The sequence below is a fragment of the Mesoplodon densirostris genome, chromosome 8 (genome assembly GCF_025265405.1).
Source record: "Mesoplodon densirostris isolate mMesDen1 chromosome 8, mMesDen1 primary haplotype, whole genome shotgun sequence".
Classification (NCBI taxonomy): Eukaryota; Metazoa; Chordata; class Mammalia; order Artiodactyla; family Ziphiidae; genus Mesoplodon; species Mesoplodon densirostris.
Genome location: NC_082668.1, coordinates 29120673 through 29145648, shown reverse-complemented (window position 1 = coordinate 29145648; position 24976 = coordinate 29120673). Strand labels below are relative to the sequence as shown.

General features: G+C 41.8%; 1 protein-coding gene across 8 annotated transcripts in view; it reads right to left on the bottom strand.

Moving 5' to 3' along the window:
• The window catches only part of PLEKHM3 (pleckstrin homology domain containing M3), a 194567-nt gene extending 169928 nt beyond the window's left edge, over positions 1-24639 (bottom strand). For 4 of the 8 annotated variants that reach the window (XM_060106880.1, XM_060106886.1, XM_060106885.1 and 1 more), the window contains exons 1-3: positions 24494-24639; positions 14498-14617; positions 282-1204 (exon numbers count right to left, since the gene is read on the bottom strand). In XM_060106880.1, the coding sequence (XP_059962863.1) occupies positions 282-882 (601 nt within the window). In that variant the 5' untranslated portion in view covers positions 883-1204; positions 14498-14617; positions 24494-24639. Of the gene's footprint in view, positions 1-281; positions 1205-14497; positions 14618-15416; positions 15504-24493 lie in introns of all 8 variants that reach the window. The other 4 variants (XM_060106882.1, XM_060106883.1, XM_060106881.1 and 1 more) reach the window with 4 other exon arrangements.
• Between the last annotated feature and the right edge of the window lie 337 nt (positions 24640-24976).

Sequence of the window (24976 nt, the reverse complement as noted above, 5' to 3'; positions counted from 1 at the left end):
CAAAGGAAAGTACTACATTCATTAATTATGAGAATGTTCTGATTCTAACATATAAGATTAGGAAAGGAGAATTAACCGTAGTCATCTTTTCACTCAGTTCTTCCTAGGAGGAATAAGACTGTAGACTTCAGGTAAGGTAAGTGCAAAGGTAAATGGAAGAGGGGGCTTAAGTAGGCAGAGCCAGACATGGACAATGGAGAGTAAGACTCTCATGAGGTAGATGCAAGAGAGACAAAGGAAAATCAACAATTATTTAAATGCAGTCAGATATAAAAACATACCCATATTTCCTTGAGCATCTTCTACCTTGTTTGATGAGGACAACAGAAAAGACGGCCTGGTGAAGTGAGGGCCCTGAAGAGATGGTTGTTGCTGCTGCTGCAGAGGCATGGTTTTGAGGACCACCCTCCAGTCCACCTGGGTAATATCTGACCTTGATCGAGCATGGCCGGGCTTAAAAGTAGAAGTCTCATCCAATAAGTCATTCACAGAACGAGGTCTGTCCCTCCGACGCTGACAGATGTTGAAAAACTCAAAGGTTGAAGCTTCCTTTTGTTCCATCCAGGACAGATTATCTGGGGTTGTCCCTTTCTGGACCATAAACTGTTCTTTGGCAGGGAAGACATTTTGAGCTTTGGTTTCTAAGAACCTGGTCTTACAATGGTCCCAGATCATGCCTCCCTTGCCCAGGGAGGAGACATTTCTGATAGCACCATTGTCTATGTTACTGAGGACCTCATGCCCCACCAGTTCAGGGACTTCCTGAATCCCATAAACCTCTGCTTGCTGCACAGCCTTTTCTAGCTTACTATCAAAAGTACTAAAGAAATCCTCAGTAACTTCCAGGGCTGGGCTGATATCATCCACTTCCAAAGCTTCCATGTCACAGGCTCCAAGAGGACTAAGCCTCCTAAGCTGGTTCAGGAAAGGGCTTCATGAACATTCACCTGACGAAGAGAGGTAAAGTTTTGGGCAACACAGTTCTGGAAACAACTGGAAGGAACTTTCATTTAGCTGCACAGAGCAGGCCAAGCACAAGGGTGGTTGATGTTTTCCAGGATATTAAAAGCATCTGCTAGATGATAACAGTCATCAACAAAGGTACTGGGAGACAAACATTCCTTTGAGATTATTCTTCAGTGAGACCTCTGTAAAGACAACAGGAAGTGCTTGTCAAGGCAATGTCACCACCATCTTTAATTTCCTGAAAGAAAATGAAAAGAACAACATTGGCACATAGTTCATTGTATTCTATATACATAAATCTGCCCGCTTACTTCCTCATCTTTACATCTCTTCCATGGCAGTCATGCCCAAACGTGGACAACACCTACAGAGAAGTTCCACTGTCAAGAGTACACATCACTGGGACTACCCTGGTGGCACAGTGGATAAGAATCCACTTGCCAATGCAGGCGACATGGGTTCGATCCCTGGTCTGGGAAGATCTCACATGCTGTGGAGCAACTAAGCCTGTGCGCCACAACTACTGAGCCTGCACTCCAGAGCCCACGTGCCACAACTACTGAAGCCCACGTGCCTAGAGCCCGTGCTCCACAGCAAGAGAAGCCACCGCAAGGAGAAGCCCGCGCACCGCCATGAAGAGTAGCCCCTGCTCACCGCAACTAGAGAAAGCCAGCGCGCAGCAACGAAGACTCAATGCAGTCAAAAAAATAAATAAATAAAATTTAAAATCTTAAAAAAAAAAAAGTACACATCACTACATTGTATTAGAACTTACACAGAGCAGGGTAGGACTCCTGATAAGAGGAATTAAGGTCAGCAGCTTTTACTCATACAGAGAAGCCTCTGAGAGCAGTTGTGAAAAGACTGCCCTGGCAAATCTCTGTGATATTGACCTAAAGAGTTAGCCAAAGAGATTAGGAATTCTGGGACTGCACTTATATCGTAATCAGTCTGAAAGTCATAAATGCACGAGTCCTGTCACAAACCTTGAAAGCACTGATGGTTTGTCAGGCTCAAAGGTGCAAGGGGGAAGTAGAGAGGGAGAATGGCCCTTTTATTAACCTGAATGTTTTTGTGCTGTGTTTCCTAAGCTTAGATTATGTAATGCCTGATGATGACTCTGGACTTCACAATTCTTCCAGTCATCTTGCAAAAAGGCTTCAGGATCCAAACTCCCTGAGGCTTTGAGGGTTGGCCTACGAGTAGGTCCAGCCTTGGGTCTGGGCAGAAAGAATCGTAACACTAACCACACCGTCTGGGAAATGCTAGAGCTCCAAGGCCAGGCCAAACGAGAACAGCGATGCTGTCCAATATGGTAGACACTAGCCATACATGGCTATTTAAATTTAAATTTATTGGGTTTCCCTGGTGGCGCAATAGTTAAGAAGCCACCTGCAATGCAGGGGACACGGGTTCAAGCCCTGGTCCAGGAAGATCCCACATGCCGGGGAGCAACTAAGCCTGTACACCACAACTACTGAGCTTGTGCTCCAAAGCCCATGAGCCACAACTACCAAACCCGCATGCCACAACTACTGAAGCCTGAGTGCTTAGAGCCCACACTCCGCAACAAGAGAAGCCACTGCAATGAGAAGCCTGCCCACCTCAATGAAGAGTAGCCCCTGCTCGCCGCAACTAGAGAAAGCCCATGCACAGCAAGGAAGACCCAACACTGCCCAAAAAATAAATAAAAAATAAATAAATTTTTTAAATTTAGAAAATAAATAAATAAATAAATTTAAACTGATTAAAAATCAAATAAAGTTCCTCAGTCACACTAGCAACACTTGATGTGCTCAACATACACCTTTGTATCTTTACCAAAAAAACGAACAAAGAAACAAAACAACTAGGTAAGCCTTGTTTTCCTTACCTACTTACAAGTAGGTAAAACTAGGCAATTAGCAACACCTTTGCAAGTTGCTGCAAAGGTACATAAATGTGCTTTCTTCTTTAAAACTGCACAATTTCTGTGGTTAATTAAAATCATTTTTAGCACTTAGGTCATTAAATCATTACATTTAAATCAACAGCACCAATCTACATTGCTTAATGTGTGTAAGTAAAACTACTATATACAGCCTGTTATTTTAAATGTATCAAGAAGGTTTGCAGGTCACAGGAACTTGGTGGCTAACCTCTTATAAAGTGATAATGACTGTGAATTTGTCTACTTTTTACATTTTCATATTTATTATGTTAGCATTCATGAAGCAAGGCACAGATTGATTTTTGGCAATAAGATCAGTTATAATATTTTTCTAGCTGCAAACATGATTTTGTTTGCTGTGTCTATGCTAAGCCTTGAGTCTCTTGAATCCTATAGCAGAGTTTCACTACTTTTGTCATTTTGAAACTTGGAATTTTTCAGTTTTATCTTGTACACCAGACACTAAGAAAAAGAAATACATAATAAATCTAAAACTTCTAGTTCTTTATTTACTAAAATTTTAAATGAACATAATAAAATATGAGTTTCCCATTTTATAGAAGAGGCACCAAGGTGCTGAGCACTAAGTTATTTATCTAAGATTCTATTATGAATGTTCCTTTTCTTACCTAGTTCTTAAAATTCAGTCTTTAATCATACTAGAGAGAGTAAATACCTTCAAACTGATTCTTTCTTTCTTTTTTTTTTAAATCAAAATGTCTAGGAATATACTCTTTGTGCTCCCTGCTTTGGTATTCACAGGCTGGCTAGGAGCATATAACCACTGACAGCCAGCACTGCTGGCTTGTGGAACACTCCATCACACTGTGTTCTAAGATTGTAGACTGTTAGACAAAGACGGGACCTTCGAGATCATCCTCTCAACCCCAACTTTCACAGAGGGGACACTGAGGCCCACAGAAAGTATGAAGTCCCAGGGACACTTCCCTATGCAATGCCTCATTTAATCCTCATTAAGGGCAGTAACAATTCAACTTGAGAACCATTTCAATGCTGTTTAACAAGGGATTCTGGAAACCACTCATCTACCATCCATTAAGGTCACGACAGGTCCAAGATGCTGAAGATGGAAGGATGAATAAGATACAGTCCTTGCCCTAAAGAGGCTCACAGTCTACCATGATGAGCCTAAGAAAATAAGTCCAAAAAACTGCCTTGATAGAGGATGGAAACAGATTTGGTGGGGGAAGGAGGGAGGGGTCACTTGCCAGCAAAGGTGAGGGAGAGATTAAGAAGGCCTTCAAAAGGAGGTGCCCTCTGAGTTGAGTCTAGAAAACTTAGAAGGTATTTGCCTGGATGGCTTGGAAGAAATTAGGAAGAGTAAATCACCTTTTGGTTAGCAAGGGATTTTCAAGTTTATTATATAAAATGACTTTCCATAGGCAGTGTGGTGAGCAATGCAGTGGAGAAACAGCAAGCAATCTAGTGGATCTAGAGTGAGAGCTAGGTCCAAATCCTAATTCTGTCTCACGCTAGCTAAGTAATTTGGGTAAGATTTCCCTGAACCACCCCCCAAGTCCACCCCAAGTCCTCTGGGCTAATCTGTTCTTCCTATTCTAGGAATTTCACTGTTAGTGCTTTCCATTGCTTCTGTCTGGAACCTACACAGCTATTCTCTTCGCTTTCTGATGTAAATATGCATTTACCCTTCAAAACCATACTCTGCTCTTCACTGTGTGCCCCAGCATTTCCATGCCACTCTTCCTCCCCTCATTCCTCCACTTAGTCACAAAGGCCTTTCAGTTCCTCCTTCAAGGCTTACCATTTTGATCTCCAGGCCTGCCCACGGGCTATTCCCACCGCTGGAGGTGTTACTCCCTCCTGGACTCTTCTGCCCATCGCATCAATGCCTAATCATCCTTCAGGGTCCAATCTAACATCAAGTGACAGACCTGTATTCTCTAAAGAGAGCCACAGCGATATCTCCTATCCCACGTGCTTTTTGGCAGTGAGAACTTGCTACTTCCCCATCAGGAAGTGAGTTGACTTTTCCACTCCCATGAATCAGGGCAAAGCTTGTGACGTTTTGATCAGTAGAGTGTGGCTGTGCCCACTGAGGGTGCAGCCTTTGACTGGCCTGGTGGCTTCCTCTTCCTGTCTCTTGGAGCTCTAAGCTGATTATATAGAAAGTCCAGGCTACTCTGCTGGAGGGAGAGGCCACATGCTAGAGCACAGAGGCACCAGACATGTGAGGGAAGAAGCCATCTTGAATGACACCCCAGTTGAGCTCTCCGATGATTCCAGCCCCAGTCAGTATCATAAGAGATTCCCAAATGAGAATCTTCCAGCTGAGTCCAGTTAGCCCAGAACCATGAGAGATAATAAATTGTTTTCAGACACTAAATTTCGGAGTAGTTTGCCACACAGCAAACAATAATCAGGACTTACCACTTCCTTAGGGAAGCATTCTCTGGTGTCCCAGACTAGGTTAAATGTACTTGTTTAAGGACAGAAGGGCCTTGGTTCAGAAGGGCACCAGCACTTCTGTAAGTTATACACATCACATTTGTAATTACTAGTTTCGGTGTTAATATCCCCTTAGGCAGCAACTGTCAATTTTGTTCACCCATGGACCCCCCAAACACAGTTGCAGTTCAAAAAATATTTGTTGAATAAATGAATTATTTTTGAGTGGCTATCTTTAGAATCACGACATTGTCTTCTTTTCCCCCCTTTTCTTTTGTTGTTAGTACCTGACTTACATTCCTCTTACCACATAATGATTATCTCTAGCAATAAACAATAGAGGTACTGCTTTAACAACAGCCAAAAAAATTACTCTTTAGTATAATAAATGAATTAACAGACCAATGTGAGAGATCCAGCCCTTTGCCTGTATTTTCACACTACAAATTAAATAGCTAAAAAGAATTTGAGAGTTGCAGTGATTTATTCATTCCATAAACATTTACTGAAGCAGCTACTGTATTCTAGGCACTGGTGATACGACAGTGAACAAGACAGACATAAACCCTACCCTTGTGGAACTTACATTCTAGTGAGCACTTACTATTTAGACACTGCTCTAAATGCCTTCAGTGTCTTACCTCATCTGTTAAGGTGTGGTGAGAAGGCTGATGTACTCCTCCACACTCCAGCAATCCGATCCATCCCATCCCATCCCAAATCCCAACCCTCTATGAAGTCTTTCCTGAGACTCAATCCTTTCGGATCTCTCCCTTCCCCAAATATCTAAAGCATCACTAAACAAGTCAACTTTTGCAGACTGTCTTTTTCCCTCATTTAGACTATAAGCTTCTCGAGGGCAAGTCCCATACCCATGTCTCTGTCACCCGACAAAGGCAGCAGGGTCTTCCTGCATCTTGTCTTCCTCTTTCTAAAGCAGCCTCCACATCGTTTCTCTTAACCCTTCACAGTCTCCCCAGTAAAACAGGGCTCAGCAAACATCTTCTGTAGAGAACCAGTAATAAACAGTTTAGGCTTTGTGGGCCACACAGTCACTTTTGCAACTACTCAGGTCTACGGCTGTAGTGGGGTAAATAGCCACAGACAACATGGAAATGAATGGACATGGCTGTGTTCTGATAAAGCTTTATTTACAGAACAGGCAGATAACCAAAATATGGTATATCCATACAATGGAATATTATTCAGCCTTTGAGAGGAAGGAAATCCTGTCACATGCTACAACATGAATGAACCTCGAGGACATCATACTAAGAAAAATAAACCAGTTACAAAAAGAAATACTGCGTATATTAAGAAGTCATATTCATGGAAATAAAAAGGTAGAATGGGGGTTACCAGGGCTGGAGGGGAGGAGGGAAAAGGGAGTTATTGTTTAATGGGTATAGAGTTTCAGATTTGTAAGATGAAAAGTTCTGGAGATCTGTTTCACAGCAATGTGAATATAAACACTACTGACCTTAAAATGATTAGATGGTAAATTGTATGTTTTTTACCACGACTTAAAACAAACAACCAAAAAACAAGCAGAGGGCCAGATTTTCCAGCGGGCTGTGGTTTGCTCCTGGCCTAGAAGATCTAGTCCAGCCCCCTGAGGAGAGGAGGAAGAAGTCAGGAGTGACAACTTTGGGTCTCAGGAGGAAGAAAGGAACGGCAGCTCCATCAATTACCAGGAATGGGACTTCAGTAAGTCACTTCCTAATCTCAGTTTTCTCATTTGCAAAATCAGCAAGTTAATAATACCTCTCTCTTAAAATAGTTGAGAGAATTAAATAGGACAATGCATGGCATGGTTCCCGGCACATGGTATAGCACATGAATAACAACAGCCTAAAAGCCCTCACCTGAAGGGTTCCATCACCTTTCCTCTATGACCTCATACTCTCCTTACCCCCTACCCTCCCTTCCACACCAGCCGCCCTGCCGGTTCTCCAACTTGCAGACATGTTTTCACCTCACGGTCTTTGCATTGGTTCCCAATACCAACATGGTGAACTCTCTCTTTAAGTGACTGTTCATGTCACCTTCTCAATGAGGCCTGCCCTGACCACCCTATTTTAAATTATGACATGTGTCTCTGCCCTGGACTTCTGATCCCCTTTACTCTGTTTTTTTTTTTTTTTTTTAATAACCTTTTAATTTTAGAACAGTTTTAGATTTAAAAAATTATTACAAAGACAGTACAATGAGCTCCTATATACCCCACACACAGTTTTCTCCATGTAACATCTTGCATTAATGTGGTACATTTGTCACAATTAATGAACCAATATTGATACATTATTGTTAACTAAAATTCATATTTTGTTCAGATTTCCTCAGCTTTTCCCTAATATCCTTTTCCTGTTCAAGGATCCTATCCAGGATACCACATGGCATTTAGTTGTCAAGTCTCTTTAGCGTTCTCTCGGCTGTGACGGTTTCTCAGACTTTACTTGTTTTTGATGACTTTGACAGTTTTGAGGAGTGCTGGTCAGGTATTTTATAGACTGTCTCTCAACTGGGATTTGTTTAATGTTTTTTTTATGATAAGACTAGGGCTGTATATTTGGGGGAGAAAAACTACAGAGGTAAAGTGCCATTCTGATCATATCATAACGAGAGGAGATACTGTCAACATGACTTACTACTGCTCCCTTAACCCTGATCACCTGGCTGGACCCTTCTTCCTTATGCATCTACCATCTTCTAACAAACCACTCAATTTACTTATTATTTAATGTCTAGTGTTTCTCTCACCCCACTAAAGTATAAGCTCCTTGAGGGCAGGAATTGATGCTTATTTTGTTCACTAATGTATCCCAAGTACATAGAGAATGCCTGACACACACACACAAAAGGCACTAGATAGATACACGCTGAATGAATACATTGTTACTCCTTTGCATGACATTCATCACCCTTCATGACCTATCCACCTCTCCAGTTTGTCGTTCCTGACCAACATTCACCTTGCTGTTTTACTCCTCCATGCTTTGGCCCAAGCTGGGGAGCCTTCCGAATTGCTCAGGCTCTCAGACCACCCTGGGTTTGCCACAATGCACTGTAATGATGAACAATTTCTCTCCATCCCACTCTATACTCCAAGCTACTTGACAGCTGGCATGATGCCTTACTGACCCTCCTATATAATCTCTATGTCTTCATCTTTTGGGGCTCCATTTTCCAACCCTTCTCCTTTTGGAATTTATCTTTTCCCTAGGATGTATAGGCCTAAAATTCACTACAATACAAGGGTCTAATGCGAAGTTTAGTCTCCATAAATGAACACCTCTTACTAGCTTGCCTCATTTGGTTTTGAAATTAATTAATTAAAAAATAATAACAACATGGGCTTCCCTGGTGGCACAGTGGTTAAGAATCTGCCTGCCAATGCAGGGGACATGGGTTCGATCCCTGGTCTGGGAAGATCCCGTATGCCGCGGAGCAACTAAGCCTGTGCACCACAACTACTGAGCCTGCACTCTAGAGCCCGCGAGCCACAACTACTGAGCCTGTGTGCCGCAGCTACTGAAGCCCGTGTGCCTAGAGCCCATGCTCCGCAACAAGTGAAGCCACCACAGTGAGAAGCACGCACGCAGCAATGAAGACCCAATGCAAACAAACAAAAAAAAAGACCCAATGCAGTCAAAAACAAATAAAATAAATAAAATAATAATAGTAACAACATATTCAGATAGGTCAAAATATGAACAGGACTTTCTTCTGACAAAAGTGAACTGAGTGAAATCACCATGTGGGTGCAATGTGGTTTGCCTCCACACAAAAAGTGGAAATCAGGAGCTAATCAGAACTGTGTTCTAAATCTGGCTCAACCACACACATGCTGAGTGGCCTCTGGCAAACCATTAAACCTCTGGGTACCTTACTCAGCTACCTGTATCCAACAACGTTGCTAATAACAAACTGCTTCACATGTGACTCATTCACCAGGTAGCTGTTCCAACACACCTTTAAAAAATGTAAACTGGGCTTCCCTGGTGGCGCAGTGGTTGAGAGTCCGCCTGCCAATGCAGGGGACACGGGTTCGTGCCCCGGTCCGGGAAAATCACACATGCCGCGGAGTGGCTGGGCCTGTGAGCCATGGCCGCTGAGCCTGCGCGTCCGGAGCCTGTGCTCCGCAACGGGAGAGGCCACAACAGTGAGAGGCCTGCGTACCACGAAAAAAAAAAAAGTAAACTGGTATATAATTATGGAGTCGTCCACTGGACCTCACCCATTGAAGAACCTGCTCCTGTCTTCCCCTGGAAAGATATGTCAGCCCAAGAACAGCAAAGTCAGCAACCAACTATTTATAACACCCTACTTTTCAGCCAAACTCAATGATCTACAGACGCTTTATTTTATTTTTATAAAGAATACCCTTTCTGTAAAAAGGGTTATTTACCCAATGTAACAGATTGAGAAACTGAGGTCCATTTGTCAGTGCTGTCATAAAAGCTCAATCCAAAGAATTCCATGCATGCATCAAAATGCTAACAGGATGCAGAATCAGTGTATTACTGTTTCCTAACAAGGAAATCTGCTGTTTACATGCTCATTAGGCAAGGCTAATTAGCAGGATGAATACAGCAGTCCTTCCACACAGAAGTAGAAGCAGATATGAGTAATAATATCAGCCTGGCCCACACAGAGATGCCACTTTCTCCCAAGCTGGATGGTAAAAACGCTAACTTCCTCCCACTTGACTAAATGGCTGGTATTCAGAACACAATGGGTGCTCAAGAGGATGTCTGGGGCTTTGTAGTTTTAGAAGCAGCTGGACTACGGAGAAAAATGCAATACCAAAGACACCTAGGATAAACAGTTTCTGCCAATTCATTTTCAAACATGAGAAACAAGGGTGATTATAAGAATGGTCAGCACGGGGCTTCCCTGGTGGCGCAGCGGTTAAGAATCCGCCTGCCAATGCAGGGTACACGGGTTCGAGCCCTGGTCCGGGTGGATCCCACATGCCGCGGAGCAGCTAAGCCCGTGAGCCACAACTACTGAGCCTGTGGTCTAGAGCCCGCAAGCCACAACTACTGAGCCTGCGCGCCTAGAGCCCGTGCTCTGCAACAAGAGAAGCCACCGTAATGAGAAGCCTGCTCACTGCAACGAAGAGTAGCCCCCACTCGCTGCAACTAGAGAAAGCCTGCATGCAGCAACAAAGACCCAATGCAGCCAAAAATAAATAAATAATTAAATAATTAAAAAAAAAAAAAGAATGGTCAGCACATGTGGCTCTCACACGGTCTTCACTTTGGTTAAGGCCACAGCCGACTGTAAATTTTCTGAGAGTTACATAATGTAAAGGCTCCACCACAAGAGAATATGACCCTAGTAAGAATGCTTCTGGATTATCAGGCTACAAGAGGTTATGCTTTGTCATGGTGCTTTGTCATAAAGACATGTTGTAATGTAAGCATGTTGATGGAGCACGGGCAAGCCAAGAGCAGCAGATAAGGAAATGGTGCCTCTGTGGACCTCAAAAAAGAGTTCAGGGGTTCTTTCAGAGGAGAAAGACAGCTAGAAACACAAATGGAATCCCATCTTCATAGGCCTGGAGGGAACATTAAATGGCTACATTTATCTAAGTTTCAATAAATGAGAAGTGTATTGCCAGGCAATACCTAAGGAACATACCACTTAGAAATATAATTTTATAGTGTTTTTCCCAGTTATGAAGGTAATAAACACATAAAAACTCTGGAAAATACTGACAGATATGGAAAAGAAAATAAACATCAGTCATGATCTCAGAACGAAATAGTTAGGTGTGTTTTTATCTAATATTTAATTGGAATCAGATTATATACAGTACATAATTTGGGCACACTGTCTAAAGACCTGCTCAAAAAGCAAATACCAGTAATTATTAACCGTGAAAAGAAAAAAGAAATGTCTCAGCGTGTGCTGTGCCCACCGATACCTTACAGCCTGGCACAAGGCCCCACCTGACCGAACTCCCTTCCACCCTGTCCAGGGACCTCTGCTCTATACTGCCACTAGTGCACTGCAAAGCCCTGACCCGCCTCGAGCATGTCACCCGGTCCCTCCTCAAACCTTTCCTCCCCAGGTTTCATGGGCAACACGCTCTCTGTTTTCCTCTCGTTTCTACCCTCTCCTTCTCTGTTCCATCTTCCCCCTTTCCTTCCTGGTCTGCTCATCAAATAGAGGCATCACCTCAGCTCTCTTTTCTGACTACAGCCGCATGTATTCCTCGGGTCAGTTTAGCCCCATAATTACCTCCATGCTCACACCTCCCAAATTTCCACCTTCAGTCTCCATGGACTCTGGTCCCATGTCCCCAACTTTTTGTAGGACATTTCTATCTGGCTTATCATCTGGCAAAATGAAGCTCAACTTGTCTAAAGCCACATTCAGTTGTTCACTCAATAATTATTTGCTGACTGCTCACTATGGGTTGGGTGCTGTCTGAGGTACTAGGGAGATGGTAGCAAATAAAACCCTTCAATGCAGCTCCCACTGACAACAGGGCCCAACTCTCTAACCTGACACTCTAGGCCTTTCACAGTCTTGGACTAGCTTGCCTGTCCAACTTCCCGCTTCCCTTCCATAAGACATTCTTTTCCTCCAAACTGGGATGCTACTGCTCAAATTTTAGGCTTTCCTAACTCCAAAACTTTGCTTACAGTTATCTCTAAGGTACCGTCTCCCCACCTCTACCTACTGAAATTCTATCCACTCTTCAAGCTTACTTGCCGCCTCTTCCACAAGCTTTCTATGATTCCTCACCCTAAAACAGTCAGCTCTTTCTTTATTTTTATTTATTTATTTATTTATTTATTTTTTGTGGTACACGGGCCTCTCACTGTTGTGGCCTCTCACTGTTGTGGCCTCTCCCGTTGCGGAGCACAGGCTCCGGACGCGCAGGCTCAGCGGCCATGGCTCACGGGCCTAGCTGCTCCGCGGCATGTGGGATCTTCCCAGACCGGGGCACGAACCCGTGTCCCCTGCATCGGCAGGCGGACTCTCAACCACTGCATCACCAGGGAAGCCCAGCTCTTTCTTTAAATGTCCAGAGAATGGCTTTGGTACTGCCTCCACAACTTACACTGCCTGCTGCCTGTTCCTTCTGAAATGGTGATGATAATAATTATATTATATTATAATAATATCATCTTATATTATTATAATATATTATATTATAATAACTACCCAAAGCATATTTTGTGCCAGGTACATTGCTCAGTACTTTATATCTCGAAGCCTCACCATGTGCAAAGTGGGTACCATTATTCCCATTTTTACAGATGAGGAAACTGAGGCAAAACGATACCTAGTAACTTTCCTGAGGCCACACGCCTACCCTACTGGACTTACAGCAACTTGGGCACAGCGATTCTACCCCATTTCATTTTTTTTTTTTAATTAATTAATTAATTTATTTTTGTGATACGCAGGCCTCCCACTGCTGTGGCCTCTCCCACTGCGGAGCACAGGCTCCGGAAGCGCAGGCCCAGCGGCCATGGCCCACGGGCCCAGCCGCTCCGCGGCATGTGGGATCCTCCCGGACCGGGGCATGAACCCGTGTCCCCTGTATCGGCAGGCGGACTCTCAACCACTGCGCCACCAGGGAAGCCCCCCCATTTCATTTTTACAACCCTCACTGGGCCGAACACAATGGCTAGTACACAATGGGTGCTCAGTAAATATGGGCTGAATGAACGACTGCATAAAGAGCATGTTTTCAAAGTACTGACGTCTGTAAATATAAACACCACTCTGGTTTTCTGGCGAAAGTATATTTGAATTCATTATAAGCTCGTTTAAGTAAAATTTGACATGCTTTCCAAAACGTTATGTTGACTTGAGCTGTTAAATTTTTTCTTGGTTAGAAAAAGCTTCCAAGCTATTGAAACTGGGTTTAAAAATAACATGGCAAAGGTCAGGTAGCAAAGACCTCACTCAGACCTTTTATAGAAACAAAAGCGCCTATGCAGCGCTTGGGAATTATTTTGTGAACCACTCCAAATCCATAGCTTGGATGGTCTAATTTTCCAGTGACTTAGAGCTCAAGCTCTTTTTAATACCAGAAAGGACATGTTCCTTTTGAAATCCCCCCGGGCAATCAACCTAAAGCATTTTTCAGTCCATCTCTGTGCTTACTGTTTGCCACTTGCAAAAATCATTGAGACATTTGATGCCCCAAGATGTTTTCCCAGAAACCAACCTAAATATAAGTGTGGGACTTCAAATCTCCAATTGCTCTGCTATTGAAGGCAGCAATGTTATTATGCCCCTGTGGCACCCACTGCGTTGGAAAGCCAAGACTTCTGATTGAGAAGCCCATTTTCATAAAACCACCAGCATTCCAAAATGTCCTGGTTTTAGGAGCAAAACAGACAGACACAAACTTCAGTTACTTAAGTGTCTAAAAATGCAGACTCAATGTTTTCCATTCCCCGTTACCTCCATGGCAGGAAACAGTGATTAAAAAACAAACAAAAGAATCACTCAAATTATCTTCATCCTAGGACTGAGGTGAAGAAGTTGAAAAGTTCCATCATAAAAACCATGTGTGCTAGAGTCACCCTCCAACTGCAACAGGGAATAATTAGTACATGGAGGTGCCATCTAAACTAGCTGGCATGAGACCTCGTAATGGCCATCCCAAGGAGGTACATTGAGACCCAGCTATGCAAGATAGCCAAAAAAGCTAAAGAAATAGCTTTTCAGATTAGCATCTTTAGATTTAAAGATGTCATCAGCTCACACAACTATTTGACTTTATTGAGAACAATCGTCTTCACATGCATAGTTTAGAGTATGGTTTATAAAGCACTTGATAAGCTTCTTGAAAAAAATTTGTAGTAATCTCAACAGAGAGAGGTAAGTAAAGTAGCAGGATTATTTTAGAGATGATGAAACAGAGACCAAAATGACTCATCTACGGTCAGTCGAAGGCCCCATGGGGAAGAAAGAGAAGTTCCCAGAATCCCTGTCAGATTACTGAGTCCAAGTTCAATTACCTTTTAAACCACTTTAAATCACTCAGGGGCCCTGACGCTAGAAGGACCATAAACAAGGAGTAAGGTGAATTCAATCCATGAGCCACCCAGCTTTGAGGTTTTTTGATGGGACAGAGGTGTGACAATGGGAAGAACACACATTTCTGACACCAAGAAAGGGTGCATGTCCCAGCACTACCTTCTAAGCTGAACGACCTCCAGCAAGTCAGGTTGACTCAGGATGTCTTGGCCCTTCTTATCTGCAAAATGGAAATCCTTCCAACGTCTGTCTCCATCAATGCACCTCTCCATTAGAGAGCTGTAATGCACAAATGCAGATAATATATGTGAAATTTTTGTAAAATCTAAAACAATTACTATTCCTATTAGAAGCTAGTTGATTTCTAACCACACAACCATTTATACTCAACAAGCGCTCACAGAGGGTGGACCAAGTACCCAAACACTATGTTAGATGATGGTACGGACACAAAACACAGCTTCTGCCCTCAAAGAGCTTAATAGCTAGTGGGGAAACAATACAAAACCAAGTATAAAAAGTGCCTTAACAGAAGTATACAGAAGGTGTTATGGGAACATAAATAAGAAGTCATTACTAATCAAGGGACAATAAAAAGTCTTAAGTGACAGAACACAATTGAATGACATAATAACATGTATACAGAGATGACTTCAGTTGAAACAAACCAAAGACAAACGAAATGTACAAATAAAACCAATCAGACATGCTCTAAAAATGATGCTGCTTCTGGCATGAAGCTGTCAACCTACAGGAATATCTCTAAAGGTCCCACCAAAGCCTGAGCTCAAAGTGAACTAACAAACAATTGCACAAATGGGAGGCACAAGTGCAGAGGCTTCCTCACAAGCTGCCCGAGTCTATCCAACCCACAGAATCTATCCGACCCACAGAAACATCCCTGGCCAACAGAAGCATTTGCTGGGTGGCTGAGATGTCATGAGAAATGAATCCTTGCCTCACTTCCTGTTGACTTTAATTCCTTAGGTCACCGCAGCTGATTACCAGAAGGGAAAATGAATACTCACCATTTTAACCTTCAAAGCAACAACCAGCTTATGGGTTAGCACATACTCACAAAACTGGTTCCTCTGGGCATTTAGGGTGAACGTACATGAGAAGTAGTTAACTGACTTTTTTTCTTTCCTGGCTACACTTGAACCTGCTAAAAAAATGAGGCTGGGTCTTAGTTGAATGGCACCCAGAGAGTACCAGACCCATGATAAGGTATAAGCAGAAGGTGACTCACTTCTTATTTGAAAGGACAGACGTACCCAGTGGTGATGGGCTGCACCCACGACCTCTCCCTCCCTTTTGGACTCAATCTGTGACAATGACCTTGACCTTGGTTGGTTACCAAGCCACCTCTCACCAAGTTCGTCAGGAAACAAGCAAGGCTGCCAAAAGCAGACAAAACATTGTCTTTGACCCTCAAAGATAAGGACAAGGCAAGCTAAACTTAGAGGACGAGTCTTTGTTATTTTACTATGTACTACATGAAGGCCAGAAAACTCTCTGCCCATCATACAGGACAAAGGAAAAGTTTACGAAGTATGAAGAGGAAGAACAGTAAGAACTACATTTTCGTCCACAAATATGGGTTTAAATTTCTTTTATTGTGGACTGTTATCATTGGTACTAAATGGATTTTTACAAAACAAGACTGCAACGTGTAAACATTCTGAAGTTGAATTCTGGAGCTCTGATTGGTCTTATTTCTGTGACTGTTTTGACCTGACATTAGGATGATAGGCTTATGGTAGCTGGGACTCAAATAGTTGCCCAGCATCAGAGACAACTACTGTTATACTAAACCCTTCAAAAACGCCCTACAGAGGACTCCTTCAGCGTGGATGGACATATGTTAAATGTGGAATGGTGTATTTAGTGAAACATTTAAAAACAAAATAGAGTTCTTACAACTCCTACACCAAGACCAAGATTTAAGAGTCATCACTAACATTTATTGAGCACCTCCTAAGGTCATTATGTGAAGCCCTTTATCTTCATTATGTTGTTAAATCCTCACAACAACCTTATCGGGAGAGCTGCTATTATTATTACCATTTTACAGATAAGGAAATTGAGATTTAAAGAAATGCAGTACCTTGTCCAAGGTAATATGGCCAGTAAGTGAGTGGAAACAAACCTCTAAAATGCACATACTGTCCTGTATAACAATTAACAGCAAGCTAATTACCCTGAGATAATACAGCTAGAATTTTACATACAAGGTGCTTTGAATTTTAATGTCAAACTTCAGCAACTTTAATATTTATTTTTTAAATCCTTCTGTTTGTTAATCCCACAACTCAGAAAGTTAATTGCTAAATATCCAGGGAAATAGTTTATACTTAATTTACAAAAAAAAAAAAAATCACCTCTACTATTTCTGTGTCATTGTAAATTCTCTAAGGGAATAGTGGATGATAGGTGTCTGAACAAACAGAATAAAAGGCTGTTCTCTAACTAAATAGCTAACCTCAATTCTCTCAGTGACCTTGGACATATTGCTTGGAATGTCTGCAAGGGTATAATAACTGTGACTCCATTTAGGCCAAACAAGTGCTTTGGCAAATGTTTACATAGTCCTAATTGCCCAAACCTTTTACTAATGTTTCCTGAAGACATCATTTTTCATTTAGCCAATAAATAGAAACACTTGTAAAAATGTTTGCTTAAAAAAAAAAAAACAACCCTGCAAATAAGTGTTTCTGTCAAAAGAATTAAAAGAAATATTTTCAAATTAGATGTGACTATAGATAATTCAAACATGCTTTGACTATTAAGGCATGTCCAAATAAACTGCCTCCTTCTAAAACCAACTTAACTTTATGGAGGGACAGCGGGTGGATAGGGGACAAATATCAATGTATATGGGATTCAAGCAAAATTACAAAGTTGACCCACAATCTTCAGTCTTGTTTCTTAAGGGTACTAAAATAGGATATGCCCAAGTTTTATATGACCACACTACAGTGAAAATATAGACATTATATCTAACCTCTCAGTGAAGGCTAATTACTTTTGGACCACAAGATCTGGAATTAGAAGACCTGAACTGCCCATGCACTACTACTAGATGTGTGATTCCAGGCATGTCATTTGAACCTGAATTCTAGTTATTTCAATGCTGGTCAAATAAGGATCCCTGTCCTACCTTCTCCAAAAGTTGTTTTGGAATGTAAATCAAATGACATAATGTAGTGCTTTGTGAACTCAAAGGCAGGGTACAGGATGCCAACAGGGGTCACCCGGGGTCATCTGTATGGTACCAGGGAAAGGGTCACCACAGTCTCTTTGATCTCCTCCCATTATAAATCAACAAACTGGTGGAGAGAGTGGTGACAGCAATCAGTTTAGGAAGCTCTGAGGTAGGGTTTAAATTCACTCAAGGGTTCCTCCTGCACTGTTCAGGCAAAAGGAGTTGCTGCACATCGGGCTTTCTGGTAGTCTTAGAGTGGAAGGATTCAGCAGTGCAAGATTCAGGGTGATTCACAAGGAATGTCTCTTCTCAAAGAAGCAAAAACAAATAAGTAAAATACTCCCTTGTCTCCCAAGTTCCTGTACAGGTAGGATACTCTGTCCCTCCTCCTTTCCTCTTCCAAGGTTCTTAAAGAAATTTTTTTTGTACGCTTTCTGACTCCACTTCTCACCCATTCATTCCTCCCTGCAGAAGCACTGATTCTGCCCCAGGTGAAACTGCACAGGCAGAGGTCACCAACACTTTCCTTTTGGCTAAACCCAGGAGGTTTTTCACTCCACATCTGACTGACCTCTCAGCAGGATCTGACCTACTCAACACCCACTCTTTGCATTGCTCTCATGAAAGCACTGATGAAGTCTCTTCCGGAATTTCTCCTTTATCTCTGGATGCTCCTTCTGGTACCCTGTATGAGCCCCCTTCCTATGGCCACATCACAATGTAGGTGTTCCTCCGTTTTCTCTATAACCCTCTTATTTAGTTCCTCTTCCACCTGGGTGATTTTCCCCATCCCCATGGCCTCGGCAGCAGTCCATGTGACAGATGAGAAACATTGCTATCCTGAGCTCTAGACCCACACGCAACTGCCTTTCAGACATCCCCTAACTCCTAACATGAACAAAACCAAACTCCTCATCCTACCCTCAACCTGCCCCTCCTCCTGGCATTCTCCACACAGTGAAGGATATCATCATCCTTGACCCTGCTGGCTCCCTCCCCCACAAATCACTCCAGATCAGCAAGTCATGCTAATTCTACCTCTGCGAGATCTGCCAAATGTATCCATTGCTTTCCTTCTTTACGGCCTTAGTTCAGACACCACCATCCAGTTTCCTCCCTTCAGTCTTTCCCTCCACTAATCCATTCGCCACACTGCAGTCAGAGAGGGCTTTCTAAAATTAAAACCCTGTTATCTTCTGGATAAATCATATACTCCTTATCATTGCCTATAAGAGCTCAAGTCCACTTACTTTCCTGGGCTTACCTCTTAAATCTCCATCGTCTCTACCCCGCACCCCAAAACACACAGGCACACAACTTGGCTAATTCTCGTTCAGCCTTCAGGTCTTTGCTGAGGTATCACTTCTTCCCTGACCTCCCATGTCCATTTTGAACATCCCTCTTGTGTGTCCCCATAGCACACTGATTTCCTCAATTATAATGCTTTTCACTCTGTGTAAAAATAGCCTGCTTACTTGTGTGTCTCCCCCACTAGACTGTAACCTTCATGAAGGCAAGGATTGTGCCTGATTTCTTCAAGATTGTATTGCTGGTTCCAAGTACAAGAGGTATGTGCCATGGCACAAAATAAGTGCTCAATTCTTACTTGTTTAATTAACAAACCAATGAATCTCTGAGGGTGGAAGAGAAGTTGTTCTGGAAAAGTTCATGGGAAAAGATCAATTAGCTAATTTCCTGGTGCATAAAAACTGCTGGTTACCTTTCCAATGTTTTCTAACCTATAATATATGTTCCTTGTTCTATGAAAATCTACATTTATAATCACATCTATAGACTACAAGGTAAAATGGATATTTAGCAATTTCCCAGCTAGATAAATGTCCACAAGTAAACTGGATAATGCAGAACAGGGCAGCTCCAGTTTGTACTGAATTATAAATTGGTTACACTAATCATGGTAACTAGTCAAATAAATCTCTCCCATACTCATAACTGTGGCATATAATTGGGGAATCCAATTTAAAACACATAACTCAAATTGACAGTTAATGAGTGTATGAAAAACAAAATGTTAATGAAAATAACATGTCTGACATCTCAATACAATGGCCTCTATATTTTGACTTTGGTTTTTGCTCATAATTCATGTTGCCATTAACATTAATTACCCTCATGGACCAAATGAACTTCATACCTTACTGTTAATATGAAGGTGAACTATGTGGGCTTGTTATTGCTGTCTGGTAATACCTACAGTAGCCAATGAAACAGAGCAAACACAATGCACGGAATTTACTACTGGTGGTTATTATTATCACACTCTCACTCACTACTCAATTCTCTGCATTAGCTTGCACCAGAAACTCCAAGCTAGCATACAGTTCTGCTACTTATGAACCATATATAAAATCCACTCTAAAAGAACAAGGAAAAAGAAAAAAAGCAATTCCTTGCTAGATATCCCTCCACAGGGTTTCTTTTGAAGGGTTAACGCTCCCCATGAAGAAAATCAGCATTTGGCTAACAGCCAGTGGAGCAACAGACACTTTCCATACTTTTCTACAGGTGCTGGAGGACAGTGTAAAGTGAAAATAGAAAAGGGAGCTAGTAGGAGAAAAAGAAGGAGTAGCAGTGGTCTGGGGCTCCTGCAAACTGTCTAGAGATGGAGAATCCTAAAAATTCTGCCTAAATGGTCTAACCTTTTCAGGTTTCTATTAAAATCAGGTCTTCTGAAACCAGTAATTAAAGTAGTACCCCTCTACCTGCCTGTTCCTTAAATTTGTAAATGTATGATGTGACTTCAAGTATTACGGGAAGGCTGCACACATGATTAAACTGGAATAGAGTATATTAAGTATCTGATAAGTATTCAATAAATATTAGCTTTGGATGTTTTTTAATGCAGATGTTACCGGCCTACATCCAGTTTGGTTTTCCTAGTAATAACATGCAGAGGGCTTTTTCTTTTTCTTTCTTTTTTTTTTTTTTTTTTTTGCTAATGGTTATATATCCATCACAGTTCTTTGTTTTCCACTTACATAATTAACCTGAGTCGGTAGCCCAAAGCCTAAAATCCATCAATCTATGAGAAAACAAAGACAATGAAAGTCCAACCGTGAGCTTCCTTTTTCTATCATTTCAGTATGATATTCAGCCATCCTTCCACCATAAAGCTTTCACTGATTACCCTTATCGAGAAATAAGTTATCCAACTTTATTTCAATCTTTCCAACCACATTTATCATATCCTATCTTCTAGTCTTTCTTTAAAGCATCACTTCCTGCCATATATTAAGTTATTTATGGATTTTTATATTCTCCATTATTTGACTGGACAATGTCTTAGATTCATTGTATTCCCCACAACATAGAGTTTTAGCAGCTTTTAAAATAATGTTTATTGACTATTATGGTTATAAACAATTACTATGTACTTATTGTTAAACATTTTGAAAATACAGAAAGTATAAAAGGGAAAATAAACAATCCCTATTCATCCTCCAATGAGAAAAAAGCACTGCCCCATTTTGGCCCTTTCAATTCCTTTCTTTATGTAGGTAGATCTTTCTGGTTTTTTAAACATAGCTGAGAGTTGACTGCACATACAGTTCTCTAGCCTATCTCACCCCATTTAGCAAAAATTGATAAATACCTTTCCACACTGTTAAAACTCTTCATAAACATCCTTTTACAAATCTGTATAACACCATGTCTTTTGATGATAGCATAATTTATTTAAACTGTTCCCTTCTTGCTGGGCATTTAGACTATTGCCAATATCTGACTTTTCTAACCAAAGCCATATTAGGCACTTGTGAACATTAACTTTTAAAATATTTCTCATAAGTTCCTTTGGACAGACTGCTAGGAGTGGAACTACTGGATCGAGAGGTGAACACATTTAGTGAGACTTTTCGTACATTCAGCCAATGAGTTTTTCAGAAAGGTTTAACATCTGCGCACCCCTCTCAGCATCTGAGAGTGTCTGCTCCACTACACACTACCTGATGCGGAGAACTAGAATTTTAAAAAATCTATGTAAATCTGAGAGCTGGAAAAATGGTCCCTTGCTGTTGTTTCCATTTCATTTCTTTGATTAATGGAAAGAGAATGCATTTTCATATGACTATTAGCCATTTAGTTTTCTCTTGTATGGGTAGTCTGTTCCTGTCATATTAGTTTTCTTTTGCCGTGTAACAAATTCCCACAAGCTTAGTACCTTAAAATAACACCCATTTCTTACTTCGCAATTCTGAAGGTGAGAGGCTGGGTGGGGTTGGCTGGGTTCTCTGCTCAGGCTCTCTTTCACAAGGCTAAAATCAAGGCATTGGCTAGGCTGTGTTCTTTTTTTTTTTTTTTTTTTTTTGCGGTATGCGGGCCTCTCACTGTTGTGGCCTCTCCCGTCTGTGCTCCGGACGCGCAGGCTCAGCAGCCATGGCTCACGGGCCCAGCCGCTCCGTGGCATGTGGGATCTTCCCGGACCGGGGCACGAACCCGTGTCCCCCTGCATTGGCAGGCGGACTCTCAACCACTGTGTCACCAGGGAAGCCCTAGGCTGAGTTCTTAACTAAAGGTTCTGGTAAAGAATCCAGTTCTGAGCTCATTCAGTTTGTTGACCCTTGGTCTGAGGTTCCAGTTTCCACACTGGGTCACCCTCAGCAATTCTAGGGCTCCCGCATTTCTCAAGGCTGTCCCCATTCCTTCTCAAGTGTCACCTCCATCTTCAAAACAGCAACAGCATGTTCAGTCCTTCTCAGGCTTCAGATCTCTCTGATATCCCCAGCCAGAGAATGCTCTCCTCTTTTACAGGCCCCTTTGATTAGATTTGGCCCACCAGCTAATTTCCCCATTTTAAATTCAACTTTGCCATATAAAGAAACATGATCGAGGGAGTGATACTGCATCATATTTACGGGTTCCGGGGATGAGGGTATGCAATCTTGGTGGAGGGGCGTTTTCAGAACTGTGCCTGCCATAGGGTATTAGATGTTGTTTCTTATCATTTGTTTGTGCTCTTTATGATGTCTTAATTTCATGAATTTACCAAATAAGTGAATCTTACTGATGACTGCCAGAAGTTGCATTTTCACAATGGCAAAGACAACTAAGGATGGGGCTGCTGCGTGCTAATAAAGATTCTGAACACAGTCGGCCCTCCATACCCTTGGGTTCCACATCCGCAAATTTAACCAACCACAGACCGAAAGTATTTGGGGGGAAAAAACTCCAGAAAGCTCCAAAAAGCAAAACTTGAATTTTGCTGGGCACTGGGCAACTATTTACATAGAATTTACAATTCTTTACACAGAATTTACATTATATAAGATATTATAAGTAATCTAGAGATGATTTAAATTATACCAGAGGACGTGCGTAGCAGAGGTTATATGCAAGCACTACGCCATTTTATAAGGGACTTGAGCATTCTTGAATTTTGGTATCTGTGAGGGGTCTTGGAACAAATTCCCCTATGATTGTATATGACTTTGCTAACATTGGTATTTTAAAAAGATTTAATTGTGGGGAAAAGCACATTACATAAAATTTACTATCTTAACTATTTTTAAGTGTACAGTTCCAAACTATTAAGTACATTCACATTGTTGTGCAACTAATCTCTAGAATGCTTCATCTTGCAAAACGGAAACTCTATACCCATTTAAGAACTCTCCATTTCGCCCCTCCCCCAGCTCCTGGCAACCACCATTTTACTTTCAACATTGGTATATCTTTATTTTATGTATTTATTAACAAACATGTATATCGCAAATACTACATGCACTGTTCTAAGAACTTTAAAAATATTAACTCATTTAATCATCATAACAACCCTATGAAATCAGTACTGCTATTATTTCCATACTACAGATTAAGAAACATAGCAAATAAACTGCCCAAGGTTACACAATAGGAAGTGACCAAGCAGGAATTCAAACCCAGAATGGCTTTTTAGTTCTTGCTATGAACAATTACATTGTGAAAATACTCACTGAAAGACAAACTCATCAGACATTAATATTATTTCCTTGATGTGCATGACTTTAAAACACTTTTCTATGAGCAATTTAATCTAATATTCTTCTAGTAACTAAAAGTTAGACTATGTGACCAAGGTGACACACGCCTACCGACCTTTTAGCCCAATTTTGGTTAAAGGCATTTGTTTTTGAAGTTAATGAAACAAAAATTGCCTTATATCTTAAGGTGCGCCAATTATAATTTACGTGTGGTATTTTATTATAAAGTATCTTATGAATGAATACAAATCACAATTCACTATGACTACTGAAATTATAATATTAAAGGAAAAAAACCCAGGTATTTCTCTTTTCTAAGAAGAAAAAAACTTCCAAATTAGTTTACAACAGCATAGCTCAATCTCAGTTTAACCTAGTAAATTCAAATCTGTCCTGCTTTGCAAGCTATAACTCTAGACCAGTCTCAATTTGTCATTCATTTGTAAATCTCAGTAGTAACATTTTATTTGAGGAGTGGGTCTGAAATGTCCTTATCTCGATCTTTTAGCTTAGTAATCCTTTCATGGAAGACCAAATCATGCTTGTCATCAGCCACTAGCGTCATTTACTGTATATTAAAAATGAACAAGGTCAACAGAGGGAACAGTCGTTGTAGTCTGAAAGCCCCAGTTAGATGTGAGTTAAAAGCTCTGCTGAGGTTTGGTTTCTAAGACCCAGGAGGGGCGGCGGGGTACTAAAAACAACACACTGAACAGGGTCAGCTATTTCAACTGCTTTCTACTTATATACCTGATTCATAAAAATAAACAGACAACGCATCATACAGTCTCCCCTCACCTATTATCCACTGCACTGCTGTGCAGTTTCCAGGATGAAATAGAAACCAGAGCATGGAAGAAACAGCAAAATCACCGCTACCCCAGGGAGCTTCTCGGATACTCACAATGCTGTCATCCCCACACCCTTCCCGCAGTGGCCAGTCAGGCAGCACAGAAGCAGGCAGATGCTCACCTGGCCTCCGGCTACTTCTCCCCCTTCACCTGCGGGGCCTGCAGCCTACCTCTGGCTGGGGTTCGGCTTTGGCAGCCAGCTCTCCTCACGGTCACGGCCCGTTCGGCCACCGACCATTCCGGCCCGGCTCTCTGTTTACAAGCGCTTCTTGCGGTCCCACACTTAAATGCTTCCTTCCAGCAGCTCAGGAAGCGAGACTCGGACACACAAGGTTCCAGGCCGCAAGGACTCGTCTTTCCTGCCTTAGGGACCCAGCGCCACTCAGGGCCTGACCGCACCCTCCTGGCCTCCTTATCTCTTTGTTTTCTTACGCACAGTTTTCATCACACACTTTTTGAAAACAATAGTATGTGCCGCAGAGTCTCCTCACTGCTCCTCCCAACGCACAGACGGATGTTTGCAATTTGAAAATTTCACTTGAAACATGTCAGGCACCAGACTTGTTATTTAGCAGCTCCCTTGGCTAAGAGAATTAGAGAGAGA